General features: G+C 38.9%; 1 protein-coding gene across 3 annotated transcripts in view; it reads left to right on the top strand.

Moving 5' to 3' along the window:
- Window positions 1-25,735, top strand: part of LOC109030231 (aminopeptidase N) — a 39,247-nt gene that overhangs the window by 10,139 nt on the left and 3,373 nt on the right. Inside the window, exons 4-11 of one of the 3 annotated variants that reach the window (XM_019041082.2) lie at window positions 5,739-5,922; window positions 15,391-15,541; window positions 17,272-17,359; window positions 19,229-19,412; window positions 22,421-22,619; window positions 23,436-23,707; window positions 24,218-24,399; window positions 25,042-25,209. In XM_019041082.2, coding sequence (XP_018896627.2) covers window positions 5,739-5,922; window positions 15,391-15,541; window positions 17,272-17,359; window positions 19,229-19,412; window positions 22,421-22,619; window positions 23,436-23,707; window positions 24,218-24,399; window positions 25,042-25,209 — 1,428 coding nt within the window. Of the gene's footprint in view, window positions 1-5,738; window positions 5,923-11,884; window positions 12,066-14,036; window positions 14,218-15,390; window positions 15,542-17,271; window positions 17,360-19,228; window positions 19,413-22,420; window positions 22,620-23,435; window positions 23,708-24,217; window positions 24,400-25,041; window positions 25,210-25,735 lie in introns of all 3 variants that reach the window. The other 2 variants (XM_019041083.2, XM_019041084.2) reach the window with 2 other exon arrangements.

Here is a 25,735-nt window from a genome sequence, read left to right on the forward strand (position 1 = left end):
TAGGTTACTAACCCGACTGTTGCGGTGCTACCAAAATTATTGGAAATGCTCATATCATTCAACAAAATGGGGTAGTACCACAATTTTAGGGGATTACCTCTGACATTTTTTTCGGTGCGTGGTGCCCGCCAATGTGAGTGAAACGGGGTGCCCTCTTGAAAGTAGGAACAGAACCATGCGGGCGAAACTGGGAACTTTTAAAAATGAAGACCAGAAGGACACTCAAGGAGGGTCTGGGAGCATAAATATGATGTCACAAAAAGGAATCTGCCTCGGGGCACGATAAAAATTAATGTTCAGCACTTCAATATGGACAAAATAGTGAAAAATTTGATTGTACTGCCGAGGTTGTCAATTAGGATTGTCCGATGCGCCTAATTTGATTTCCTCAGGCGAACGTTAATTATTCATCCTTTCCAAAATTTAGCTGCGAAAAATAATTTCAGAAACTATCGGTTACCTAAAGTATGCCTTATAACTGTCATGCACATTAATCATTCACCTTAAAAAAGGACCTTTTTGACCTAGTGGCTCCTAGGGTCCAAGAACTGTATCATTTCACTACGAAATTCTGACTTTTATTTGGGTCTTAGCGAGCTAAGAAGGTTCTGGATTGGATCCGTCCTGGTAGAGAGTGGAGAGGACGCCCCGCCAAATCGTGGATTGATGGAATAAGGCAGGAAATAATGAGATGCGATTTGCCGGAGGAGCTCTGGTAGGATCGCTATCAGTGGCTGTTAGGTGTCACAGAGCGCACAAAAAGGTTTTAAGATATGTTAATTAGTTATCGAGAAAATTCCAGAAGTAACACAAAACTTAATTGTTTTTAGCTGTTACATAAAGAAAGAAAACGCATGAGCAAAGGCTCCTTAAGATGTCTGGCGCATGGATCAATAAATAGGGTGTTCCGCGGTTAAATAGTCAGGCCAGGTGTAGGATTAAGTTCTTTAAGTCAAATAAAACTTTCCCCTCGAACAATTTTTTCCCCAGTTGGAGCGACGGAACCCCAAATTTTCGAAAATATCATCGTTCCTTCGGAATTTTTGCGAAGATTGAGGACCAAAATATATGAACATGGCAACCTCGTCTAGTTTCAGGCGCTCATAAATTCACAAATATTGCTATTTCAAGTTGAATGAACGTTGTCATTTTTATGAGTTTTAAACGACGACTATTGCCAAAATTTTAAAAAAAAAGAGGAAAAAAAATGTTTTTCCCAAAAATTTAGGGATGCCGTTACTCGGACTAGGTGCGCTTTTGCAAGAAGCTTTGTGGGAGAGAAAAGTCTTATTTTGACCCAAGGAATACACTCTACCAGTCTGGCCGTTTAAACCCTACGATACCTTATATGTATACAGGTGGTTCATAAATCGATGTTGTATCTACTCAGCGCATCCGATCTCCGATCGCCGAAGATCGACTTCGCGAAAGTCCCACGCGTTGTGCGTCGGCCCAGGTGAGTGATCACGCCTGGGCCCAGCTTAACAGCGCTATCTATGATGATGTCATCATTGAAAACACTAGAGCCTCAAGCATACCCCGGTTCTGGCTTGAACACTTCAGAAGATAACGCGCACATTTGAAGGTGAATCACTATTGTCAAGTTGCAGGAAGTCGTGCGAACCAAGAGCATTTCCTTCAGCGGAGGGAATTGGGCATAGGACATTAGCATTAGAGCATTCTTCTTGCATTCTTCAACACTCGAGGAACAAATCAATTCGGATATCGATGTGTATGATTAGTGACCATCCACGGGAGGAGGTGTATCTTACATCATACAACCCGATTTGGATGGTGGATATGAGAGCATTACGGCAACAAATAAAACCGCTCTTGATATTGTAGTGTGTGCTTTCATGGACTAAGATCGCCTTCCCCAAGGACGATCACATGCTAAGTTTCGTGAGGTTAGGATAGTCAGATAGGTGCAGAGACAAGAGATCCTCCACTAGTATCTTGGCCATTGTGGAAGCTTTTACTTTCGGGACTTCAGCATGCTGACAGACCTATTGAATTCAGTAGCGAAACGTGAATGATCGATTTTCGCTTTTGTTCCATTTAAAGAAAGAATACGACACACGGTAAAGAATCGATTATCAAGGTGTTTGATGCCAACACTCTATTTATTGATTCTATTCCATAGGTTTAAACGGCAGATCAATCTACATATAAATCGCAAAACATCGAACGAATGAGTGAAATCTTCGTTGATTTTTCTCATCACCAACAACCGACAACGCTGAGAGGTGTTTGACTCCTGATCGATCAACCTAGATATTACACGATTACTTTGACAAACTTCCTTTGCATTTAAAAGTTTTGACTTTAAGTTCTTCCCTCGTTTCTTGTTAGCGAAGATCCAATTTATTTGCACACGCTTCCCATTCAGCCTTTGATCTTTTCCTCTCATCGGTGTTACATCATTCTCCGTCAGCTCATTCATTTTAAAAAAGACGGAGCTTCCGAGTTTTTTAGAGAAAAAACGGACTCCATCGAGGAAAGATACCTCGAAGAAAAAGGAATTGAAACTAAAGACTTCAAACTACTGATCAACTTCGGGCTCTTACTCCTCACTCCCTTAAATTTCAAACGAACTTATCCTGCGTCACGCCACTGGGACTGTGTTTTCTCATAAATTACAAGCCTCCACAGACAGGGCCGGATTAAGGGGGTGGTCACATAGGCCGCGGCCCATGGCGGCAAATTTTGAAATTTTTTTAAATGTAGGTATAGAAATTTCGAAGAGATACGTTTACGAAACTTAACTTTCGCGCAATGTTCCGTGAACTTTTGCTAGTAGTGTTGACAGGGCTTTCCCAAAAAATGTGTTCAACACCAGTAAACGCGTCTTATGCACCCCTCCCCCGCTGGCACGTTCATTTGATGGTTTTCATTGATGTTTCAAAACGAATGAGAAGGGGGCGGCAAAATACTACTGATAAAACAAAAATATTTTAGAGCCTAAATTTTCGTTTTAAATCAAAGACACTTTTTCAAAGTTAAAAAACGTTTCAAAAGCAAAATTGTGTATCGTCAGCCGACTGACTCCCCTGGACCTTTATTACTCCTTCAAGAAGAGAAAAAAAAGGGAATGACTGTAAAAAGCACCACAACTTTTCATTTCTCAGCGTCCTCAATAATTTATTCAAGTTCAGAGCTGGATCTCTGGCCGAAAGTAGCCCGTAAAATTCATATTTAAGAGCTAAATTTGGACGAGAATAAAAGCCTACGCGGCATTTGACAAAGTGGTGGAAGAAAAAGATGACCTGGAATCTGAAAGATAAATGTGACGAACAGAGGAGCAGATAGATTGCGAAATGTGTTAAATAAATCCGTTAGAATAAAGTGAGTACTTAAATCCGCGACAACTAAAGTAAGCGCAAAATCGAGTGCTTGAGTGTAGACTCCGGATTATCCACAACATGCCGGCTTGCCGATTCTAACGGCAATGAGTATTTAAAATTTGAAAAAAATCTGAAGAGTGCTGCACGATTTGACAGCACTGGAAGTCTCGAGACCGAAATGTGAAGGACGGATGTTTGCGCACAGATAAAACGAAGTGTACTGGGTGATTTTTGTCAATATGAAATCAAATGATCCACCGAATCTTGCAAGAGAGGGAAAGAGAAATGGGTGACTAAAATAGACGGCTTGTTTTGAAGAATCTGAATCATATAGGGAGTAGGGCATTACCTTCATGGCTGCTAAACTGAGTAACATGCTATTTTCTTCTTCCGTAACATACATAACGCCGAGCAGAACATCGTGCATGAGATTACGACCAAACAAGTTGTCTGGTATGGTCATGTTCAACGAATGGCGGATGACAGATTGCCTAAGAAGGTACTAAATAGGGTTCCTCCTTGGAAGAAACGCAGGGGACGTCCAGCAAAATCGTGGAGAGGTAGTATTTAAGATGAAATTACAAGATGCTATTTACCAGGTGACCTCTGGGTCGATAGACAAGAGAGGCGATTATGTGTCGCAGAGCACCCGGGCGCGCTGTAAAAGTGACTTGAATGTATGTACATACTGAAACACAAACGTCGATTTAAGACAAAACGATCCATATAATTTTACCTGGTACCTTCTTAATGAGAGGATAGCTACTGAATGATGGATGTCTTATCATAAGAGCTTCACAAAACCCAAGAAAGCTGAGCCAATCAGAAATGAATCCTTCGATGGTTATCCTCTTGATCATTCAGAAATGATACACTGAAAAAAAGATTGATAGAATTTCCTATTCCTCCACGCTGTATTTCACACAGCGTGAATTCAAAATCGATTCTGTCAGAGGAATGGTTATCTGCACCAGTATACAGTAACGTTTACCTTCCTTCTGGCAGAATTGACTCTGAATTGACGCTGTGTGAAATACAGCGTGAATGAATGGAAAATTCTACCTACCAATCTTTTTTTTCAGTGTGCCTTGAAACTTGTGCGTGCCTATCCGTTTGCTACACAAAGATTGAGAGACATTAGGAACTTGAAGGCGAGTGTTTTAATTTTATAAGTACATATTTCCGGAACTTTCAGAAAAGTTCTTCCGGGAGGTGAGGTGTGGTAGTAACTTGAAGCAGCTCCGACCATAATACTTGACAATCACCGTTGATTCATGCGGTCATAGACGTACTTCATTCATGTACTCAACGCTACGTCCTGCACTAGCAGTGAGTCAAATGTTAGGAAAACATTTAGTGTCTGAGTTGTTGAAGGAATCAGAACATTTTTTACCATACGTGAGGAAGCATACTGCAAACAGGCCTAGAGGCATGACACGCCTTGTAGAAATTCCCGGGATTTATTAACAGTTTTAAGGTGTGCGTGTCGCAAAAATACCTGAATGCATCGTGAGGCAATGGAACTTGATTCGTTCTCCGGCGAGTGTGTAAAATTAAATCGCCTTCAACATTGCGCGCTGCAACCCGACGACGCCTATGTTCGAATAGTTGCCACTCCAAAAAAGGGGCTTTTGGTTTGGAAGTGACTTCTGGTTTCCCCCTGAGGTCGCAAGACTTATAATCGTGTTCATGTTCCAAAGCTCCATAGAGCTCACATTGTGTTCAAAGGAAGTTTAACGGGACCTTTGATATAACTTTATATTAAGGACACAGTCTTTTTCAAGCCCGAGTAACTACATTCAAGAGTATCTTTTTGGAAATGTCTTCTTCTTCTTTTTAAGGTGTTTTCTGGGACTCCACAAGGACTCTTAGTTGGTACTATGATTAGTGTTGACCAGGGTGTCTACTAAAACAGGCTGGTCAAAAATAAGTAATTTTACAGTATTTTTTCAGTGCGTTCTCAAGAAATTCAGTACCTTTCCCAACAGAAAAATTCCGTACTTTTTCAGTACGTCTATTTGACGAAATTCGAAAAATTTCAAAAACTTGAGAAAGCGACAAAAATGACAAAAAAATTTAAAATTTCCGGACCTTTTTGCGGAATTTCCGTACTATTTCAGTACTTTCGAACCGCCCTTCAAAATCAGTGCTATTTTCAGACTTTCCGGAAATTCCGGACTTGTAGACACCCTGTTGACTAACTCAATATTTTTCTCAACTTCGCAAGTGAGATTTTTCCGTAGGGATCTTCTTAAAAAACGTTTTCCCTTATGCGGACCTTTGGTTATACATTCAACTTCCGAAGTGCAGCTCCAGAGATGGAGTTCGTAATTTTGATTTTTTAGGCAAAAAGTCAACAAAAAGCATATTGACAATGACTAATTTAACTTCTAGAGAAAAACTGGTGGAACTTGTGGACGGAGTGAGTACTAGGAAAGAACTCGAGTACGCGGCGACTGTCGTCGCGCACGAGTTTTCTCACCAGTGGTTCGGCGACATGGTCACTCCGGCCTGGTGGGATTACCTCTGGCTCAACGAGTCCTTTGCGCGCTTTTTTCAGTACTTCATCGCCGCAATGGTAAGCCCTCCCCCACAACGCACCCATCCACCGCACCTAAAACGTCACATCTCACCTTCAAAAGCACCCGAACTCACCATGCTTCGGGACACCACAAGCTATAGCACTCATCACCAATTTCTTAACATTCTAATCGAGGAATCGCGATCATTTGGATAAGGGCACGGCTCCACAGACAGAACGCGACTCGAAGTCAGCCGCGCGACCGGGTATAGCGATTTTAAACCTAATTGTTGCCTCTCATGAGGCGACATGTGTCGCCAACATTTTTGGAAACGGGCAGGTTGAAAATTATTTCAACCGGACGATCATCTTTGCGGCGCGGTTGACTTCGCGACGCGCACTGCCTGTGGAAATGTGGCTTCATTGTGCGTCTGTTGAACACAAGAAATTGGGTAAAATTGCACAAAAATCACATTGAGCACATTACAATAATTGAACATATTTATGCTAAAAGGAACTATGTGCATAGGGATTGCGTATGACATAGTTCCTTTTAACATTAATAGTCCAATTGTCTGAAATACACCCTAAGACAGACATTTTCTCCCAGTAAAAGATGCGAGGGAACCAACAGGCTGATTATGGAAATTGATAGATAAATAGGATATAAAGGGGAAATGGAACGATACTACTGGTTGAAACAGATGATTGTCATAGATTAAGAGGGAAGATGATGGACCAACAGGAGAGTCCATTATGAGTAATTGTTAGTTAGTCTAATAATTACCTCCTTCGTCTAATACAATCATCCGCTTCTACCAGTAGGATCGTTTCATTTTCTCTTTGTGTTCTTAGCCTGTCGCTTTACCTATCAATTTCTATAATCAGCCTGCTGAACTAAATTAATTAACAACTTTGCAAACTGGTATCAACCTTCCTCACGTCTGATTTCAATCGATCAAGAACATTTGATTTTTAAATCTCAATTGAAGAGGAAACAAATGCTGCAAAACGATTGAACTCTGACATGCGAATGATTGGCAACACTTTTCGTGTTTGGTTGTTTATATATTTATTTTAGTTAAATTTCCTTGCATCTCACTAAGAGCAAATCTGATTATCGAGGATAGAAAAAATTATCAGTGCGGGTGCAATTAATTTGACGATGCGTAGTATGGACCACATATATTTTGTATTTTGCAATAAATTCAAGACATTTCTGATGCAGTCAATGTGAGTTTGCGCAATTTTATCCACAGAGTTTCTACTAAATTTCCTGCGTCTTGTGGGCAACAGACTCATGTAATAAGGCTTCACTGTGGGGTAATTTTTTGTCTCCTCATTCCGTTTTGTATAGAGGTAGAGATTCTGATGCACTAAAAAATACCTAATAATTATATGTACTTATGAAAAATTAAAAATGGACATATATCTGTACAACGCAGTTCTTGGTTATAGGATGAGGCTAAATTAATCCATGTTAATAGGTCCAGTTCATGATCCTCTTTCCTAATTCTGTCTAATCAGGGGTAAAAATTAAATGATCACCTTATCACGCATATTTTACCATCGATTTGAATTGCTCTTGCCTCGGTAACGACAATTCTCTGTTTGACAATACTTGGTTTGTAATTATAAACTCACTTTTCACATGTTTGATAATTGCACTTTGCTGTAAATATTTGCACAATTAACTTATGGTAACATTGGTGAAACTTGAAGTGAACTAACTCTCCTATTTAGAAAAAAGGAGGTTCCCCCGTTCCTAAGGATATACCCTACTAATTCTAAAGATTTTAAGTCCACACTATCTACTCCATAAATTTACTGTAAATGAACTGATGCGTTAGTTTGTATGAGACCTACCAAAAAATGTATTCGAAAATGGTTGCAGCTTACTGATGGGCGAAAATAATGAACTTCGTTAAAGCAACAATTTTTTGCGTCATACTCCACTAACGGATCAGAAAACATGGAGAATGACGTTCCTCCTCGATCACTATTTCATCTTTTCGGTAGAAACTTTGACCTTACGGTTATGCCACACTCAATGATTCACATGTAAGGCACGGAAGGTTGCGGAATGAAGATACGATACCTAATTGCATTTGGACATACTTCTGCCAAACGGAACTATGCGCATTTTGACGTGAGCCCTGTTATGCATATATTCTTATGGGTCTCAGGGCTCATGTCTTAGTGCACGTAGTTCCGTTTGGCAGAAATACGTCAATTTATGACACCGAGTGACAGACGCCTGGGCGTCTATGGTCCTCATTGGTCTTTGTCACCGCTAACAATAAAATTTCAAGGGAGAAGGTCAAACCAAATTACCAATACGGGTTACAGACCCAATTTTATACTTTTTGTGCCTTAGCAAATAGCAGATAATACTGAACAGTTCAATTTTGCTTATCTGCCATAGCGAGCAGATAAAATTTATGGCAAGATAATGCCAGTGGCGAGGCGTGAATAATCAATTATCGATATTTCCTCATTTGAAGCTGTGGTAAAGAATCGATTATTCAGGTAATCGTTGCGAACACCCTGTTTATCGATTCTTTTCCGTAGGTTTAAATGTAAGATCAATCGATATATTGCAAAGCACGCCACGCCACTGAAGATAATACTTCATCCATTTACGAGCGGCTTATCCCGTTGAGGAATTCTCGCTTAATTTATGGCGAAAATCCGTCTTGGCCAGCGCTGGCAAATTTTAAACAATAAGATACTTTTGGACGTTAATTTAAAGGATAAATTGGTCATTTTTCATTACTATAAGACAACGATAACGTCATGTATCTAATTATGGAACAGATTTCCAAGGGGAAGTTAAAATACTGAGAACGCAGAGGGGATATTCCGGGAATTTTTTTCTAAAGAATGAGCGATTGCTCAGTACATGTTCGGATGAGTGAATTTTTCCGGGAAAAGTTTCAGGGAAGTTCTCTGGAAATAGTTCCCTGTTCCTGGATTCTTGAAATGCGAATGATTCCTATGCATAGGTGTATTTTTGTACGTCAGTTTACTAAGGTTCTCCGGGAAAATATACAGTTTAGCCAGAAACGCCTGCACACGATCCTGGATAATTCCACGTATTCGTACAGATGTTAAGGCATCTCGTAAAAATAAACTCATTCTACTACTAGTATATATGATGCGTTTTATCACAACGCTATAACGGTGCGTTCGGGAATTTAAAATTCACACATGAGATACCTATTAAAGAGGTGCTACTTCGACGGGACTAGAAAGGCTATGATGTCGCATCACATTTTTATTTTTTGTTTTACACGAGACACATTCTTTGCCAACACAATCCAAAACTGTGTTATATTGCGAATTATTATTCTTAGGGCTTTCCTTACGTGCACAAATAGCAGGCCCCATCAATAAAAGAGGTAAGTCAGTTTGGCACCATGTATACTGCAAGCATTAATTATTGGTATACTTTCTCGAGACATCATATCGCGGGTGCTCTAATCACGTGAATATCACGCGAATAATTAAGCTTAAACGTTCGGATCTTGTTGAGGGACTTGAAACAGAAATGAAAAAGAAAAATCTAAGGACTAGAGGTAAGATACCTACAAACTGGTAATTCAATTAATGGTTTTAAGATCGAACTACCTCACTATGGTTTCCGTCTTATAGAGGAAAGGGGAGGGGGTGATGTCGCTCGTTTGTTACCCACAAATATTTTTAAATTAAACGCTCCCATCTTTTCATTTTTTGCCATATTTTTCTAATACTTTACATACCAGAAAAAAATTGACTGACACTCGAAAAAATAATGTTTCAACTGATGAGGTAAAAATCTTCAATTTCCAACACTCAAATATTTCACAAATTTTGAGCCAAAACTAATACAAATTTGTTCTGAAAAAGATGCCCCCGAACCACCGCCTGCCTTGAAGATTCGCTCCTAAATACTCTCATGTTCAGTATGTTCGATATAAAACCGTGATAATTGCCTCTGCTTAGGATTTACCCTATAAGTAGGTTAAAACAAGCGGGAAAGTTCGAATACTGTCGTATTAGAAAAGCGCTTAGGTGTTAGTAAATGTATTTAGTGAAGAAAGGAAGTATAAACTCCGTCGATTTGGCTGGGAAATGGAAATAAAACATCAGCTGATAACAAACAAAGGTTACCAAGGAAACCGTAAACGCGTTTTTTCGTTTCCCGAAAATGATAGCCACCGTTGAGCTCATCAGGCGCGTTTTTTTAGGCTTCTTTTATTTTCAACGATCAATTTCGATAAGAATTACTCTACCGCTAAGGAAATTTCTTACAGACAAACGATCGTAACTACCCGCGCATTACGTTAAGAGCATAAAATACGGTTATCACAGCTTTATTTATTTTAAAACTGGACCCCCCCCCCCCCCCCCAAAAAAAAAAAAGCCTACACATCGATGAGCTGGTGCGTCATTTAAACGAATTAGCACAAGTATACTGGTATTCTAGAGGCAAGTCGAAATCAAAAAGCGCTGCTTATTGGCTGAGCGCTTAAAAGTCCAAACAGTACATTACCTATTCTTAATGAAAATGATACACTTTTCACTTCCACCGGATAATGTATCAATCCGCATTTTTTTCTTATCTCAAGTTCTCTCTTATACAAGCAATCGCACATTTATTTCGAGCCTCAACCCTCCGCAGACAATACAAATTAATTCCTCCGTTTCCAAGTCCTTGGATTTTCAAGTTGATCTGATTATAAACCTTGAATTCGTCGTGGACACTCCCAAATATTTTAGAACTTAGTCAGTGTCGCTGAAAACGTAAATCTAGGAAAAACTACTACGAGCAAAAACCACTTCAAACATAACATGATGATATTAAGTATGCTATCAGTTTGTTTCAATGGCAGATGACCGATCATTAACCAAGTGATTGAGTATGTCTACTCATCGGACACTAAATTACCCATGAAAAATCAATGACAACATCCGAACTTTTTTTGCAACGAGGCATAATTCAACAAATTTTTTTTGACAAAAAGGAGTTTCAAGCTTGCAAAAATTGGTTCAATCATTCTTAAAGTTGTAGTCTTTAAATGTTAAATGCACCAATGGGTCACTAAACTTTGTGTTTTTCACTTAATATTCTGAAAATAGCAGGTGAGAAGATTACGTGGTGGATTTAGTATTTTTGGAGCCAAAATCCCGACAAGCCCGCTTTTAAAAAATCTAAAGACTCAAATGAATTTCTAACACGCCGGAACGGCGAGAAAATTATGGATGCGATGAACTAAGGCAGTCAAATCGCTGTCTCCACTCATTTGCCACTGATATTTGTTAAAATATGTTGTATTTCAAAGTGGAATTGTCGCTTCATTACTAAAAGTAACAAGAATATGATTCAAATCTTTGATTCTGAAGATACAGTATCTAACTTCCTATTGCTTCCATATATAGAGAGTAAAACGAAATTTGATGGAAGTCGTAGAAACCTGTGCTCCCTTCTGATTGGCGTCGGATGACATAATTCGGTTCTGGGCGAAATTGGGAGGTTTTATGGTTGCGGAAAACTTGCGATTTTTCAACTGCATACTTCTCGGTTTCTTGGGGTTTTTCCGCGTTTTTAAGGCGCGCATCGTTTTCTACGCGCCATTCGCCTTTAAAAAAATGTATTTGGAAGGCAAACTTCGTTCACACTGAAAAAAAGCACAGACGTTACGGGCTATTTAGACAAATCTCCGTTCCAGGTTTAGAGGCCGAAAGCTCCGGGTGCTGAAGCCGCAGCTTCGATTGTTCCGGGTGCTACGCCCGGAACTTTCGGCCTCTGAGCCCGGAACGCGGACGGTATGTCTGTATAGCCCGTAAGCACGGATTCCAAGGCCGAAGTTTTTTTTTTCAGTACATGGTTTGGTGACCCATTATAAGTTTCAATAGTGAGGTAGTTCATCGACTTTTAATGGCTTCAAAAAAGATCCAAATCACACACAGGAGCAGAAATGGTCCTAGGTTTCGAGACGAATAGGATCACTGAGACTTTGATTATTTTGGTTTGTAGAGAGAAGTATGTGCTTAAAACTGCGCTCGCAACCGAGAGAAACACAGAGTTCATTGTTTCTGTGGTTGCTCACGAGTTCTCTCATCAGTGGTTCGGTGACATGCTGACCCCTTACTGGTGGGACTTCACTTGGCTCAACGAAGCCTTTGCAACTTTTTTTGAGTACCGCACACCGGACATGGTAAGTCCCGACTCCTCAAAACCGACGCTGAATGAAGTTCCTTCCATATCGGAAGCAATAACTTATTCGATTTGAAATATAAGTCAGCTTTAGGCTTCAGCTAGTTGCGTTACAGCTTTATTCCGTGCTTTCTACTACCAAGCAGTGTCAACGATGTTTCCCCTTAAAAAATGATTTTACAAAATTCACTACATTTCACAACATTTTTATTTGAGGAATACACCCAAAATTGTAGTTCATTTTATTTTACCGAAAACGGTTTTTTTACTGGATTTCATTAAGTGCGAGACAATAACGGGAATCAGGCTGGTACTCATACTTGTATTGATTTTTGTAATTTACAGGGTAGTTAAACGGCTCAAATTGTCCTACCTTATTGATGCTTTAAATTTGTTAGCCTTGTTTTAGCATTATTTTTGTTTATTCTCTGTAATTGGTACATACTCATACTCCAATTTTGAGGAATTTCATGCTACTGCGCTCAATAAACAAGCTAAAAATGCGACGCGAGGGGCAGAAATGATCGCTGAATATTGATCGACGTAATATTATTTGACAAAAATAATTTTAAATTTAAATTTTTGTGAGTATCCCGTAGGTAAATGTTTCAACTCAGCTTTAGAACAAAAAAAAAATAATTCCTTTTTCGGTAGCAAAATTTTTGGGAATTTCTGTTGAAAGGTCAAAAACATACATATTTAATGAAAAATATACATTTTCAACTAATGCTTAAATAGCCAAACGGCCGTTATATATAAGAATTAGATTTCGATTATATTACTCGTAGCTTATTTTAAAGGTATGCTCATGAGAAACGTGCTTCCACGAAAAAATGGATTCCTCTCTTGTATAATTTCTCCTACTAATTTCTTTCGCTAAACGCGTTATTTTCAAAATGCATTAAAATAAAAAAAAAACATTGCTTCAATAATTTTTACTTCAGGTAAGATCTCTAAAGCTTTTGACCTGCGTCCTAATTGTAGCTTCCCTATACTTTTATATACTTAATCGACTTAACCACGACTTTAGCTTTAATTTATTACTTAGAAAATATAGACGTGATAGGTACAGGGAGGCCTGTCGGAATGCTGACACTTGCGTAAACATTTTCAAGATCTTCCGAGAAAATTTGATATTCCTTTGCTTTTGACATTTGCGTGTTCATGGCAAAGGGCCATGAACATCAAGTACCTCTCCGAACTCTAGAACATTCCTTACAAATTTTTCTCAATCAATTCCTCAAAAACGAGTTTTACTTTAGTATAACTGCTGCGCAATGAACAATTTCTCATAGGAAACCATTTTTTTAATGCATTTGCGACTCTACGCTCAGTATCGTATGGAGCGCTAAAATTTCGTTATGCGGTTAAAATTATGAACTTCACGACGAAATTGTTGCTGTTCCGGAGATTGAAGGGTGATAGATGTCACGTCGCTGGCTGTGATTATAGTAAACTCACAATACCTAGTCTGTTATTCGGTCAAAGATTGGGCTTCGCGTCCAAGACGTTCTCATTGGATGTTGATCATTTAGCAACATTAAGGAGGAAAAACACAACTTTTTTTCTCTAGGTATATTGTGAAACAAAACACTCCTCATCGGAAAAAGTAAGCTGGAGGAACAAGAATCTCTCCAAATCCGTGTAAAGGAGGCTTTTACGAGGTTAATAATTGTAAAAAATCATCTAGAGGGGCAAACGTGCTTTTAAATGTTGAGATCGAGTCACTGAGAATTTTAGTATTTTGGTCTGTAGAGACAGAATCGAGCATGAAACCCCACTTGCAAGTAAAATACAAATCAAAGACATTGATTTCCCCCAAACCGTCGTGAAGGGAACTTTCATGGGGTTAATTTTTGACCCAGAATGTTCAGAAAGATGGAGTTGGAAAGATGTAAAAATCCTAGAGGAGCAAAAATGATTTTAAATTTTTGAATCGAGTCACTGAGTATTTGATTATTTTGATTTGTAGAGAGAGACTCGTGCATAAAACCCCACTCGCAACCGAAGTCCATATCGGAGTTATTGTTTCTTTGGTTGCCCACGAATTTTCGCATCAATGGTTCGGTGACTTGCTGACTCCTTACTGGTGGGACTTTCTTTGGCTCAACGAAGCTTTTGCAACTTTTTTTCAGTACCGCACACCCGATATGGTAAGTCCCACCTTCTGAAATCGCGCCCCAACATCATCCACACCAAAGGGAGACGAACAAATAGATTGAAGTCAAAACTAGTTTCATAATGAGTTAGATCGGGTTTTCTGTTACATAAAATTTTCAACCGTGCAGGAGGGTTCCCAATAGAAAGACAATATTGTGGGAGGCTTGTTGTTTAATTTCTATGGTGTTATAAAATGCATATGATTTCGGAAGATTTGCTGGCGTAAGTAATTTTTTGCTATACATCTAATGGATATAGAGGATGGATTTTAACCGGCAGCTAAACTACACTTGCGCAAATTAATTTTCAACGACTAAAATTGGCGAATTAACCATTAAAATGCTTTGCTTTTTCACTATTAATACATCTTATACTATTTTAGCGTATTTTTTAATACATTTTGGGTTGTGTACTGGTGATGGGTTTTGCATTCTTTTGTTCAAGCAACCTTTTTATAAAGACTATTCAGTGCAGGGAATGCATTTTCAAACTTTTCCTCCAATTACAAAAAAATGGGTTCGAAAACTGAAACATCATATTACATACCTACTGTTTCGGAAGACAAGTCAAGTGGTTTTTAGGTACGGTTCAATGGATCAGCCCCCCTTCCCCCTTTCAAAATTCATAAATTTACAATTCTACAGATTATTTTTATCGGTCCGCAAGAATTTCAAATTTGACGGATTTTCGGTCCCTGCGGGAGATGTTCAATCTTAAAAAACCTGTTATTCTAAAAATATTTTAAAATGCCAAAATAGATGTAACAGAATATAATGAGCAACAACCACTTTCTTGAAATTAAATCCAGAAATTAGAGAAAGTAATGAATATTACCTAAGACGCGAAAACTGAATATTACAATTAAATGATATTTGAAATCAATTATTATTAAAGTGAGTGACAGTCATCTGTAATTAGGTTACCAACTTAGGAAGGAAATAATCATGAATTTTTGATAGTAAAAATGAACCAAAAAAGAAATAAAAACGAAAAAACAAACTATGTCACTGATTCACATTATTTTTTTCCGTCATGAACTATCTCCTGATACTTCGGAAACAGTTTTCTTCGCTGTACGATCAGTATCTTTTCCCCCTATTTTTTTCCCATCATAAAAAAATGAATTAAACTCATGCATCAATCTGTGGTTATTCTTTACAACAAAGGTTGAAAGTAACTGGCGAATGGGAGACATTTTTGTAGTCGAACAAGTTCATACTGCTCTGATGGCCGACTTCCATACACACCCGATCACGGCTTCGGTTCAATCGCCGGAGGAAATTAGTGAAATTTTCGACAGCATCACTTACAACAAGGGTAAGTTTTTTGAATCAATTAATCCCCGTCCCCTCGAGAAAAATTTGGACGTATTTATGCTAAAAGGAACTATGTGCAAGTGGAAAGATGGGGTGTGCTCGTGGTGAGCTACATAAGAAACAATGTAAAAGTGGAAAAAGTTCCTTTTGAGAAAATGGAGAGGCGGGATTTTACATAAAATCAAAAGGAACTGAGCGCTAACTCGTGAGCCGTGGGCATGTGACAAGAGCGTTGTGGACAGGGCTCATGAGTTAAAGAGTCCCGCCACCGGTCTCCCCTCTCCCCGTCCCGCCAGATCCCGGTCGTTGTCGCTGACGTCACTGGCGCTTTGAAAGTCCCATTCATTCTTATGGTCCTCAACTAACGAGCACACCCCATCTTTCCACTTGCACATAGTTCCATTTAGCATAAATACTTCCAGTTGAGATTTTTCACAGCGTGTGTCATCGACTACCAAAATAAATATAAACTGCCATGTTAAGGAATAATGCTGTATGAGCACTCGAGAGTTGCCGAATTTCCTCTGATAGAATGTTTATTTTTGAGGTGTATTATGAGTATTTTCTCTTGAAATTTCCACACAATATAGATCTGATCGCGAATAGAATTCTCGGAAATTTTTGGGGGAAAAATTCACAAATTTCCCTGAAAATTTACATTTTAGTGGAAGAAATTTAGAAACTGGGCAACACCTGATGTAGTTAAGCGGATTCTGTTTGATTTCGTCCGAATATGACACGCAAATTATGTTGGATTCGAAAAATGTATGAATCAGGCAACACCGTAACCTTGATGTCGATGGCCAATGTGTAAAGCACACGGTATATTTGTATCAATTCGCTTGTTTTAAACGTTATAAGTGCCTGAAAAAATAATTAACGTAACTTAAAGTAACGTCAAAATATAAGGTGAATGGGCCACGAGACAAGGCACGAATTTAAGAATTTTGATACATGATACCTGGTCAGAATTTCACGTAGAGCACGATTCGCTCGACGAAAATTACGTAAACCAACCCCTAACGAAGATATTAAAATTTTTATTTCACATTGGTTACGAGGAATTTGAACTGCCCGCTCACAAGAAACTCAAAGCTCTACGTGAGTCAAATCGCGCACTACAACGGTTTCAGCAAGCTTTTCAATCGAGCAATGTACATTTTCCGCCATGTGTTGTTCAACTATAAGCAATTTGCTATAGCTGAGCCAAAGCGTCAAGATTGAGGTTGCCAGATTTGTATATCGTAGAGACTGACATGATAACGTTTAGCGCGCGATGTGAATCACGTGGAGCATTGCGTTTTCATGAGCGGGTGATTTGAATTCACGTATCAAGAATCATTTAATATCTTCGTAACGAGTTAATTTCGGTAATTTTCATTATGTGCATCGTGTTCTACGTGAAATTTTGGTCAAGAAACATGTATCAGAATGCTGAAATTCGTACCTTATCTAGTAGTCCATTATGATACAAGAACGGGTTGTTTCCGAGGGGGAACAAGTCAATTTTTCAGATGAGCTCCAAAATGCTACAGTATTCTTACATACTACACAGCCCAAGGCTCATCTGAACACTTGACTTGTTCCCTTAAAATCAATTCTTTTGCTCTCCTGAAATATTTGTGAGTGGATTTGCTAAAATATTTATTCTAAAACTCTCCTTGATTTTGTCTCTGAGACGTTTACTTTTTTTCGCATACTGATCACCGTGTCTATTGTGTACCTTTTCAGGTGGCGCAGTTCTGAGGATGTTGGAACACTTCATAACCCCAGCAGCTTTCCAAGCTACTCTTACAACTTACCTCGACTCTACTTATACGTAAGTTCAGCTTGACATTCCTGTCCGAGTAATCTACTCGTTGCCAGTTAAAAATGATGAGAATATTGTCGTTCATTTAATAGACGGCATCAGACGGGCAGTTGGCTTGAGTGCCCTCATGATGAGAGTATGAACACTGCTGACGCGTTACTAAGGAGAGCGCTAACTTAGAATGGACCACGAATTGGACCGAGTTTAACAGAAAGAAACTAGGCCACATTATCTATTGCTAAATTTAAGTGGGTAATTTAATTTTTTACAGGAGAAGGCTTGCGCGGACTCCTTTGAAAATTGCAAGGAATTTGCTTCAAACTATGGAGAATTTTCACTGAAATTTGCACGAAAATCCGCACAACACTGGAAAAAAAACACATTGGATCTAGAGTGCAGACCCTTGAAAACATTGACAAGAAAAAATACTCTTGATTCAATCAGATTTAAGCTTAAATCAAAAGGAAAGCCGCTCAAATTAAGAGGCTTGGTTCTTGATTCAAGCTTAAATCTGATTGAATTGACAGTATTTTTTCTTGTCGATGTTTTTAAGAGTCTGGACTCTAGATCCAATGTGTTTTTTTTCCCAGAGAACCGTTTTCATGAAAAAAAAAATTAACTTGCCCGATTAAATTTGGCAGTAGCTGATATGGCTTGGTTCCTTTCTGTTTAACGGGGTCCACCGGGTCCAATTTAGTTTCCGATCGAACAATTGCAGCAAGTTCCTGCGGTTTTAAGAGTGCTACATTTTGCAGTTAGGAACTGCAATTTCTGGTTTATCCATAAAAACACATATCGACGGTGAGTATCTCTGCAATCTACGCTCTGAAGTAGTCAATATCATTCCTTGACAGAATTTTCTAAAATCACAGAAACAAGACTGGACGTTAAGTAGTTTTTCATTTAAAGTAGGTATGACAGTCTGCGACGGCAAACCGATATAGTTTCATCGATATGGCTATAGGGAAACCGATGGTGCATACGTTTTTTAACTGAGACAGAAATTGTAGTTTCTATTTACAAAATGCTGTCCAATTGAATAACAGCAGGCACGTTTACTTTCCTACGTAGCGTTAAAATCTCTTTGCGATATTTGTCAAATTATCGGAATTTGGACTAACAATGTCAAATTAATCCTTCTAAATGGGTCAGTTGCGCTGGTCACAGAATTGTGTTTTGATGCTTGATTTTTGTAGATCGGTTAAAAATAATAAGAGCTTTCCAAACAGCAACTTTCTACGTTGAATATTGCCCGAGGTATCAAGCCTCGGAAAACTCGATTTTTGACGTCATCCACAGGGATTATAAGCATAATATGGTATGTACTACCGCGGTGGTATGTACTATCGAGTTTCTCAAGACGCGATATCTTGGTTAATATTTCAACGTAGAAAGTTGCTGTTTGGGCGGATCTTATTATCTTTAGCTAGTCTACAAGAATGGAGCATCAAAACAATGACCCATTCTACTATACTAGATGTCCAATTAGCTCTCCTTCATCTAAAACTTGCCCTAATACATATCGACGGTGAAAGTCGGCAATCACAATACTCGATTTGCGACGTCGCAGACTTCCTGTCATACTTTATTTTTTAAACGGAAAACTACTCAACGGTAATTCCATAAAACTGCCGTGATTTTTCTTCTGTGTGCGAGGAAAATTCTGCAAAAACTGCAAGGAATCATGTCCATTTGTTCTCCTTTAAAAAAATAACATAGTTGCGGAGATTTTCAGACACCGCAAACGAGTTATGTGATTGCCGACTTACACCGTCGCCGTGCTTTTATAGCTGAGCCAAAAACATTAGTCCTGTATTGAACACTGAAGGCCAATTTTTGAACACGCCATACAGTCAATGTGTTTCTCTTTGTTTCCAGGGATGGTGGGGTGACAGACTCAAATACCTTTTTTGACAGCGTGACTGACACAATGAACACGGTTACAAATCAAAATTGGCAAAGTAAAATAAGCGCTTTCAAAAACTCTTGGATCGATCAATCAGGATACCCTGTTGTGACTGTGACAAGAGACTATGACAAGAAAACCGCCACTGTTACGCAGGTAAATGGTTCTGTCATGATTTTCCGTCGAAAATAGATCTCTTGCAGACTGATGGTTGGAATTGATAGACAAAGCGATAGACAGAGAAGATGAAAGGAAAATTGAGCGAAACTATTGGTAGGGACGGGTGGTTGCATTGGAAAAAGGAGGTACGTAATACTGCCGTGCTAAGGAAGAACGCCGTATGAACATCCGAGAGTTGCCAAATTTCCTCCAGTAAAATGTTCATTTTTTAGGAAAGTTATAAATATTATTCCTCGAAATTTTCAGGAACATTAGATGAAATTGAGAGCAATACTATATGAAAAATTGGAAGACAAATATTCATAAGTTTGCCAGGTAATTCGTGTTTTATCAAAGGAAATTTGGCAACGCCTGGAGGTTCATACGGCGTTTTTACTTAGCACGGCAGAATAGACTAACTACTTAACGGCGACCCGTGAGGGACCCTTTAGTTGGTCCATCATTATCTCCTTTAGTCTAAGACAACCACCCGATTCAACCGGCCAATAAAATTACTCCATTTTCTCCTTGCCTTCTTTGTCGATCGCTTTGGCCATCATTTTCAACAATTAGCACGTTGGTTGTGTTGTTTGAAATCGAAGGTACAGCTGGATGCGGTTTGAACCTCTGCATGGCACGCTTGCGGAAACCCATCGTAAAAATGAAAAAAAAAAAAAAAAAAAAAAAAGCAGAACATTTACAGAAGAAAAAAATCGCAAAAAATTATTTGGTTTACCGATTTCTCACGCATTCTAATACCTTACGTTTCGAAATTATTTTAAAATTGTATAAACTTAAAGTACAAGTTGGAAAAATGAAAAAAAATGTCTTAAAAAAATTGAGGTAGGTAAAGTCGATTTGCGGAGTTTTCACCCATGCTTAATGAACCTGGAAAACATCATGAAAAGCAACCTTTACTCGGATTTTTTGGCCATTTACTTCTAGCTATTTCGACTTTTGCAAGTTTCCAAAAGTTTTTCAAGGCGTAAAAGTACGGACTCTCGATCAATTTTTTTGTACTTTCTGCTCCTTCTCGTCATATGGTTTTACAAGTTTTGTCCCCAGATTAGATTGTTTGTGGGTGAAATGCCAAGACATAACTTTCTCTACGGAGAAAGTTGGTTCAAAAATACATTGTGATTTGTTAGGCAGGTCTGAAACGTACCTGGAAACTGAAAAATTGGCATTAGGTTTTAAGGAATAATCATTTGAGCATGTGTTCTGTTCAAATGGTTGACGTTCCTCTGAGCTACTCTTTTTGCTTGCTCTGCTAACTCAATCTAAGAATATACAGGGTGTTTTCAAGCACCCATCTTTTTCCTCGGTTGTTTTAGGTAGCACGGAGTCACGGACCAAGGGGTTCAATAAAGAATCTACCAAGAGGAACCTGAATTTCATGGTTCCGACCCCCCCCCCCCCCAGCTCCCCTTGCGAGATATATGGGGGTCATGATACTAGAAGTCAGGATTCCTGAACAAATTGCACTTTAAATTGACGCCTAAAAATCCAAAATCGGCCCACCCTACGCCTAAAATTGATCCCCTAATGAGGGAGGCAGTGGACCCTCCACAAATTTCTCTTTGGTCGCGAAATTGACATAGGTACCTAGATTCTACAGAAAAGCCAGTGAGGATCCTAGATAATCGACCCGAAGGAATCTGAATTTCATGCTACCAAATCCCCCTGGCCAAGGTGTATACATTAATATGTATGAGATTGAGGGAACATGAAATTTGGATTCCTTGGGGTCAATTCCCTATTCAATACAGTAGTTTCCAGCTTCATTCGACCTAAAACAACCGAGAAAAAAGCCTGGTGCGGGTGATCTGAAACGAAACACCCTGTATGTGCAAATGGGTTTTACCAATGAAGATTAACATTTTGCTGCAGTGCAGTGAGAGGAAGGATACAAATAGATTTGACTGAATAAAGGCCAAGGACGCATAAACTTTGACATTTGATGTGAATGATTATGGCAGCCTTACTATTTGTTGTCAGATCAACTCTTCTGTTTTTCTTCCCTAACGATAAGTGCCTGGGCTACAAGGCTTAAAAGAAATCTTTTTCCATCCCCTTATCAATTCTTGAGGGATGTGTATAGATCTGCGACACTTGAGGCATGGAATCAATCATTATCAAGACAAGATCATTGATCATCAAACTTTGACTGGCCGCTGATAGACACTACGCGGTAGATTAGACTCTGAATTTGACCAAGATCTTCCGTCAACTTACTTCTAGGCAAAAAGTATTTTATCCTCAGATGTAAAAACACTCTTTGAGGTGACTCAGAGCATAAATAAACAGGAGAGACGCTAACCTTTAAAGACATTTAGAGTTAGTAGGTAGACAGCAATACGACAGGTGAGTCCCTGGTAATAAATGAGAAATAAATCGATAAACGAATCAAAATGGAAATTTAGAAGCTTCCTGGAGTTCGAAAGCCGCAATAATTTCGAACAGTATAGTGCTAAAGAGACTACAAGGAGGTAAAAATAAACTGTTAGTGAGAACTTACAGACACATGGAGAGCACACCTTGAGGCGTCTACTTGGAGATAGAACGAGGGCACACCAAAATGAATATTCTGTAGGAGGATGAGGTTAAGATGGGCAAATAAAAACATTTCTCAATTACACAAAAAATCAAGAACCTTGAGTAACTTTAAAACTATTCAAAGGACTTTCTCACAGCAACAACACTAACACTCACGAGGAGATACGAACCACGTTTGTTTACATACAAGTTATCAGCGTGAATGTAAACAAGTCGAAACATCCACTCCTATTGGTTCCCGCCAATTCTGTGCCGCGCTCGGCAAAATATACAAATTGACCCGCCACTTTTCAAATTTGCGGGGACCACTCTGGTCGCGCGCATCCCGGAAATTGGCAATACGTTGTTATGGCAGATGTGATTTGCATTCGGTGAGACTACCTCCATCTTCGGAGGGCATTACCTTTTATACTGTGGGCGCTTACTAAAATTCCTGAATGTTTTTTCAGGAGCCATTCTTCCTTGAGAAACAAGAAACACCTAGCGACAAGAAATGGCTAATTCCGTTGACTTACACGACCTCTAATGAGAAGAACTTCACTTTGGAGGAAGCTAATAGGAAGTTGGTACTTTTCAACCCAACTGAGAAGACGGCAAATATCGATGTCCAGTCTGCCCGGTGGCTGGTCGTTAATGTCCAAGAGATCGGTAAGTACATGAAATATATCAATTTGGACGTATTTCAATAAAAAGGACTTGTCTCCAGTTGGACCTGGGCCCTGAGATGCATAAGGGTACATGCATGCTAGAGCTAGAGCCCATGTCACAATGAAGATAGTACTTTTTTAAGTAAATAGTCTGTAAATTTGAAAAAAAAAAAAAAAAAAAAAAAGTATGTGTGCATCGGTAACTCAAAATTTATATGTTCGATATTATTCAAAACTGGCATAGAGGGCCATATTAATGGTCCCTTCATGCAGTTCATGCATGCCGAATAATTGTGGGGTAAAAAAAATGTAGGTGGGGGGAAGGGTAAGGGCTATACAGTAAAAACAAAAAATTGTGCGAATTACCAAAATTTACACTTAGAGCTGCTTTGACAAGACTGTAAATTATGATGACTTGACTTCCAAAACTTCAAGTCAGAGTGTTGCTTAGTTTTATGGTATAAAGAGAAAAGACGAAGATAAGTTAGGAGTCTAATGTAGTCTGGCTGAGTGTAGTTGAATCCATACACCTAGGGCCTTGTCCACATGCGTGCGAGTGAAATAAGTCCCACGAACTGGATGTTTCAAGAACAAATTGTAGGTAAGTTATAACAAATTCCTGGAACAAGTTCGCACCAGTATGCCCATATGTTCGCCAAAAGTTCCTCAAACCACGCTCGCATGCGAAAAGCCTAGTGCTGCTCTTATTTCGCACATTTTCCCCCTAAAATTAATTTCAATATGAAAATGGCAGGTAGTATTATAAAGGTCATAAAACTATTTTTGTTAATGATTTGAATTTTTATTTGTTTCAAAGGATTCTACAGAGTGAACTACGACGAACACAACTGGAAAGAATTGATCACCGCTCTACAGACAAATCCATCCGACATTCACGTGTTGAACAGAGCTCAGTTGATCGACGATGCCTTCAACCTGGCCAGAGCGGGTATCATCCAATATTCGGTCCCAATGACTTTGTCCAAATATCTAGTCAAAGAGTCTGATCCGGTGCCTTTCCTCGCTGCATTCCCTAACTTCCGCTACCTGCTCACACGATTCAACGGGCAGCTGGCCGATGCTTTTAAGGTAACGCACTAACCTGGTTGTAATTGTACCCTAGCCTGTCAAACATGGGCCAAATTAACCTGATTTTGATGCACTGAAAAAAAAACTTCGGCCATGGAGGCCGTACTCAATGGCTATATAGACATACCGTCCGCGTACCGAACTCCGAGGCCGAAAGTTCCGGGCGTAGCACCCGGAGCGATCGAAGCTGTTGCTCCGTAGCATACGAAACTTTCGGTCTATGAGCCTGGAACGGACGGCATGTCTATAATAGCCCGTAACTCTTTTTTAAATTCAAAATTTTATCTCAAGTTATTACGAATTTTTGTTAGATAATATTATGATATAATTTAGGATAATATCGCGATTTATTGCAAATTTATACGATGAAATCACAACTCATCGCATTTTTTTTCTTGATAATATTGCTGTGGATTGACGTCGATAAAGTTGCTATACGTTCTTAGATCAAATCGCAACTTATCGGGATCTCTGCCACTTGGGAATATAAACTTTGATATGGTTTTTCAGAAACATTTTGCGAGTTTGGTGAAGAGCAAGTACGAAAGCTTGGCCGCAAAATCAAACAAGGACCACGTGGAAAAGACAGGTTTAATCACAATGTCACAATGGGCTTGCTACTTAAACGTCGATTCATGCGTAAACAAAGCTAAGGAGGAAATGAGTAAATTGATCCAGAATCCTGATTACAAGTAAGTGAAATGAAAATGATTATCAAATTGAAATTTTTTTTCAAATTCAGGGTAATATGGGATACAGGAAAGAATGAAGATGAGGGTATCCTAAGCAGAGATGCGGGATGAAATTTCAAATTGCTGAAAAGTATAATTTTATTTTCAATGAAATTTCAACGGTCAGTAGAGCCTCCCTATGCAACCCGCGACAATTATCCAAGAGTTATGTCGAGAAAACTTTAAAATTTCAATCAATATTTTTCTGTTCGCATAGAATTTTCAATGGTAAAAAATGTGACCTTTGTAACGCTGCATTGCTAAAATGAGCTTTGAAGTCAAACTAGAGCTTTTGCTGAAGGATTGCCTTATGATGAAGTTCCATTTGGAACAGATTTGAAAAAAATCCCTGCATGTCCAAAGAGCTCAGAAAAATGCCTTTTTTTCTGACCGGCTCTCTCAACGATTAGGTGAACTATTTTAGAAAAATCGAATATTCAGTCTTTAGATCAATCACCAAGGGATGTTTGTGCTGCAAGTCGTTTTCCAAAATCTTCAAAAGTTTAGAATAAGTACTGTTTCCAATTAGCCATCAATATCGATAAATTGGGGTCGGTTGCAAATTATACCTTGATTTTTGTTATTCTGTCTTTTTCTGCCCAGGATTGAACCTGAAATCAAGGAGTCGGTGCTATGCACGAGTCTACGATTAGGAGGCGAAACTGAGTGGAACGCAGTTTGGAACCACTACTTAAAAACTAATGTAGCTACCGAAAAAGTTCTCACGCTTACATCACTGCCTTGCTCCACTTACTCTAAAGCACTGGAAACGTAAGTGAAAATGTCCGGTGTTATTTCTTTTAGCTTCCACCGATCCGGCGTATTCAGAGAGCTTCAGAAAGAATTAAACAATTTCAGCTCAAATACAGGAGCTAACACGGAGACGAAAATATTCAGCAATAACTTTTAAGCCTCAGCAATATTCTGCCATGCTAAGGAAAAACGCCGTATGAACCGTCAGGCGTTGCCAAATTTTCTTCGATAAAACATGAATTCCCTGGTAAACTTAAAAATATTTGTCTTCCAATTTTTCAGAGAATATTGTTTGTATTTTTATCTAAAGTTCCTGCAAATTTCAAAGAATAATATTCATAAGTTTCCTCAAACATAAACATTTCATCAAAGGACATTTGGCAACTCTCGAATGTTCATACGGCGTTCTTCCTTAGCACGGCATTATTTAAGTGGGCTTGTTGCACACAAGAGATACTTCTAATTGAACTGACTATGTGTTGGTCCAAAATTACACATAAAACACTTTGGACACGTTGAAAGAGTCTAAAATCCACTCCTTAAC

The sequence above is a fragment of the Bemisia tabaci genome, chromosome 8, assembly GCF_918797505.1.
Source record: "Bemisia tabaci chromosome 8, PGI_BMITA_v3".
NCBI classification, from domain to species: domain Eukaryota; kingdom Metazoa; phylum Arthropoda; class Insecta; order Hemiptera; family Aleyrodidae; genus Bemisia; species Bemisia tabaci.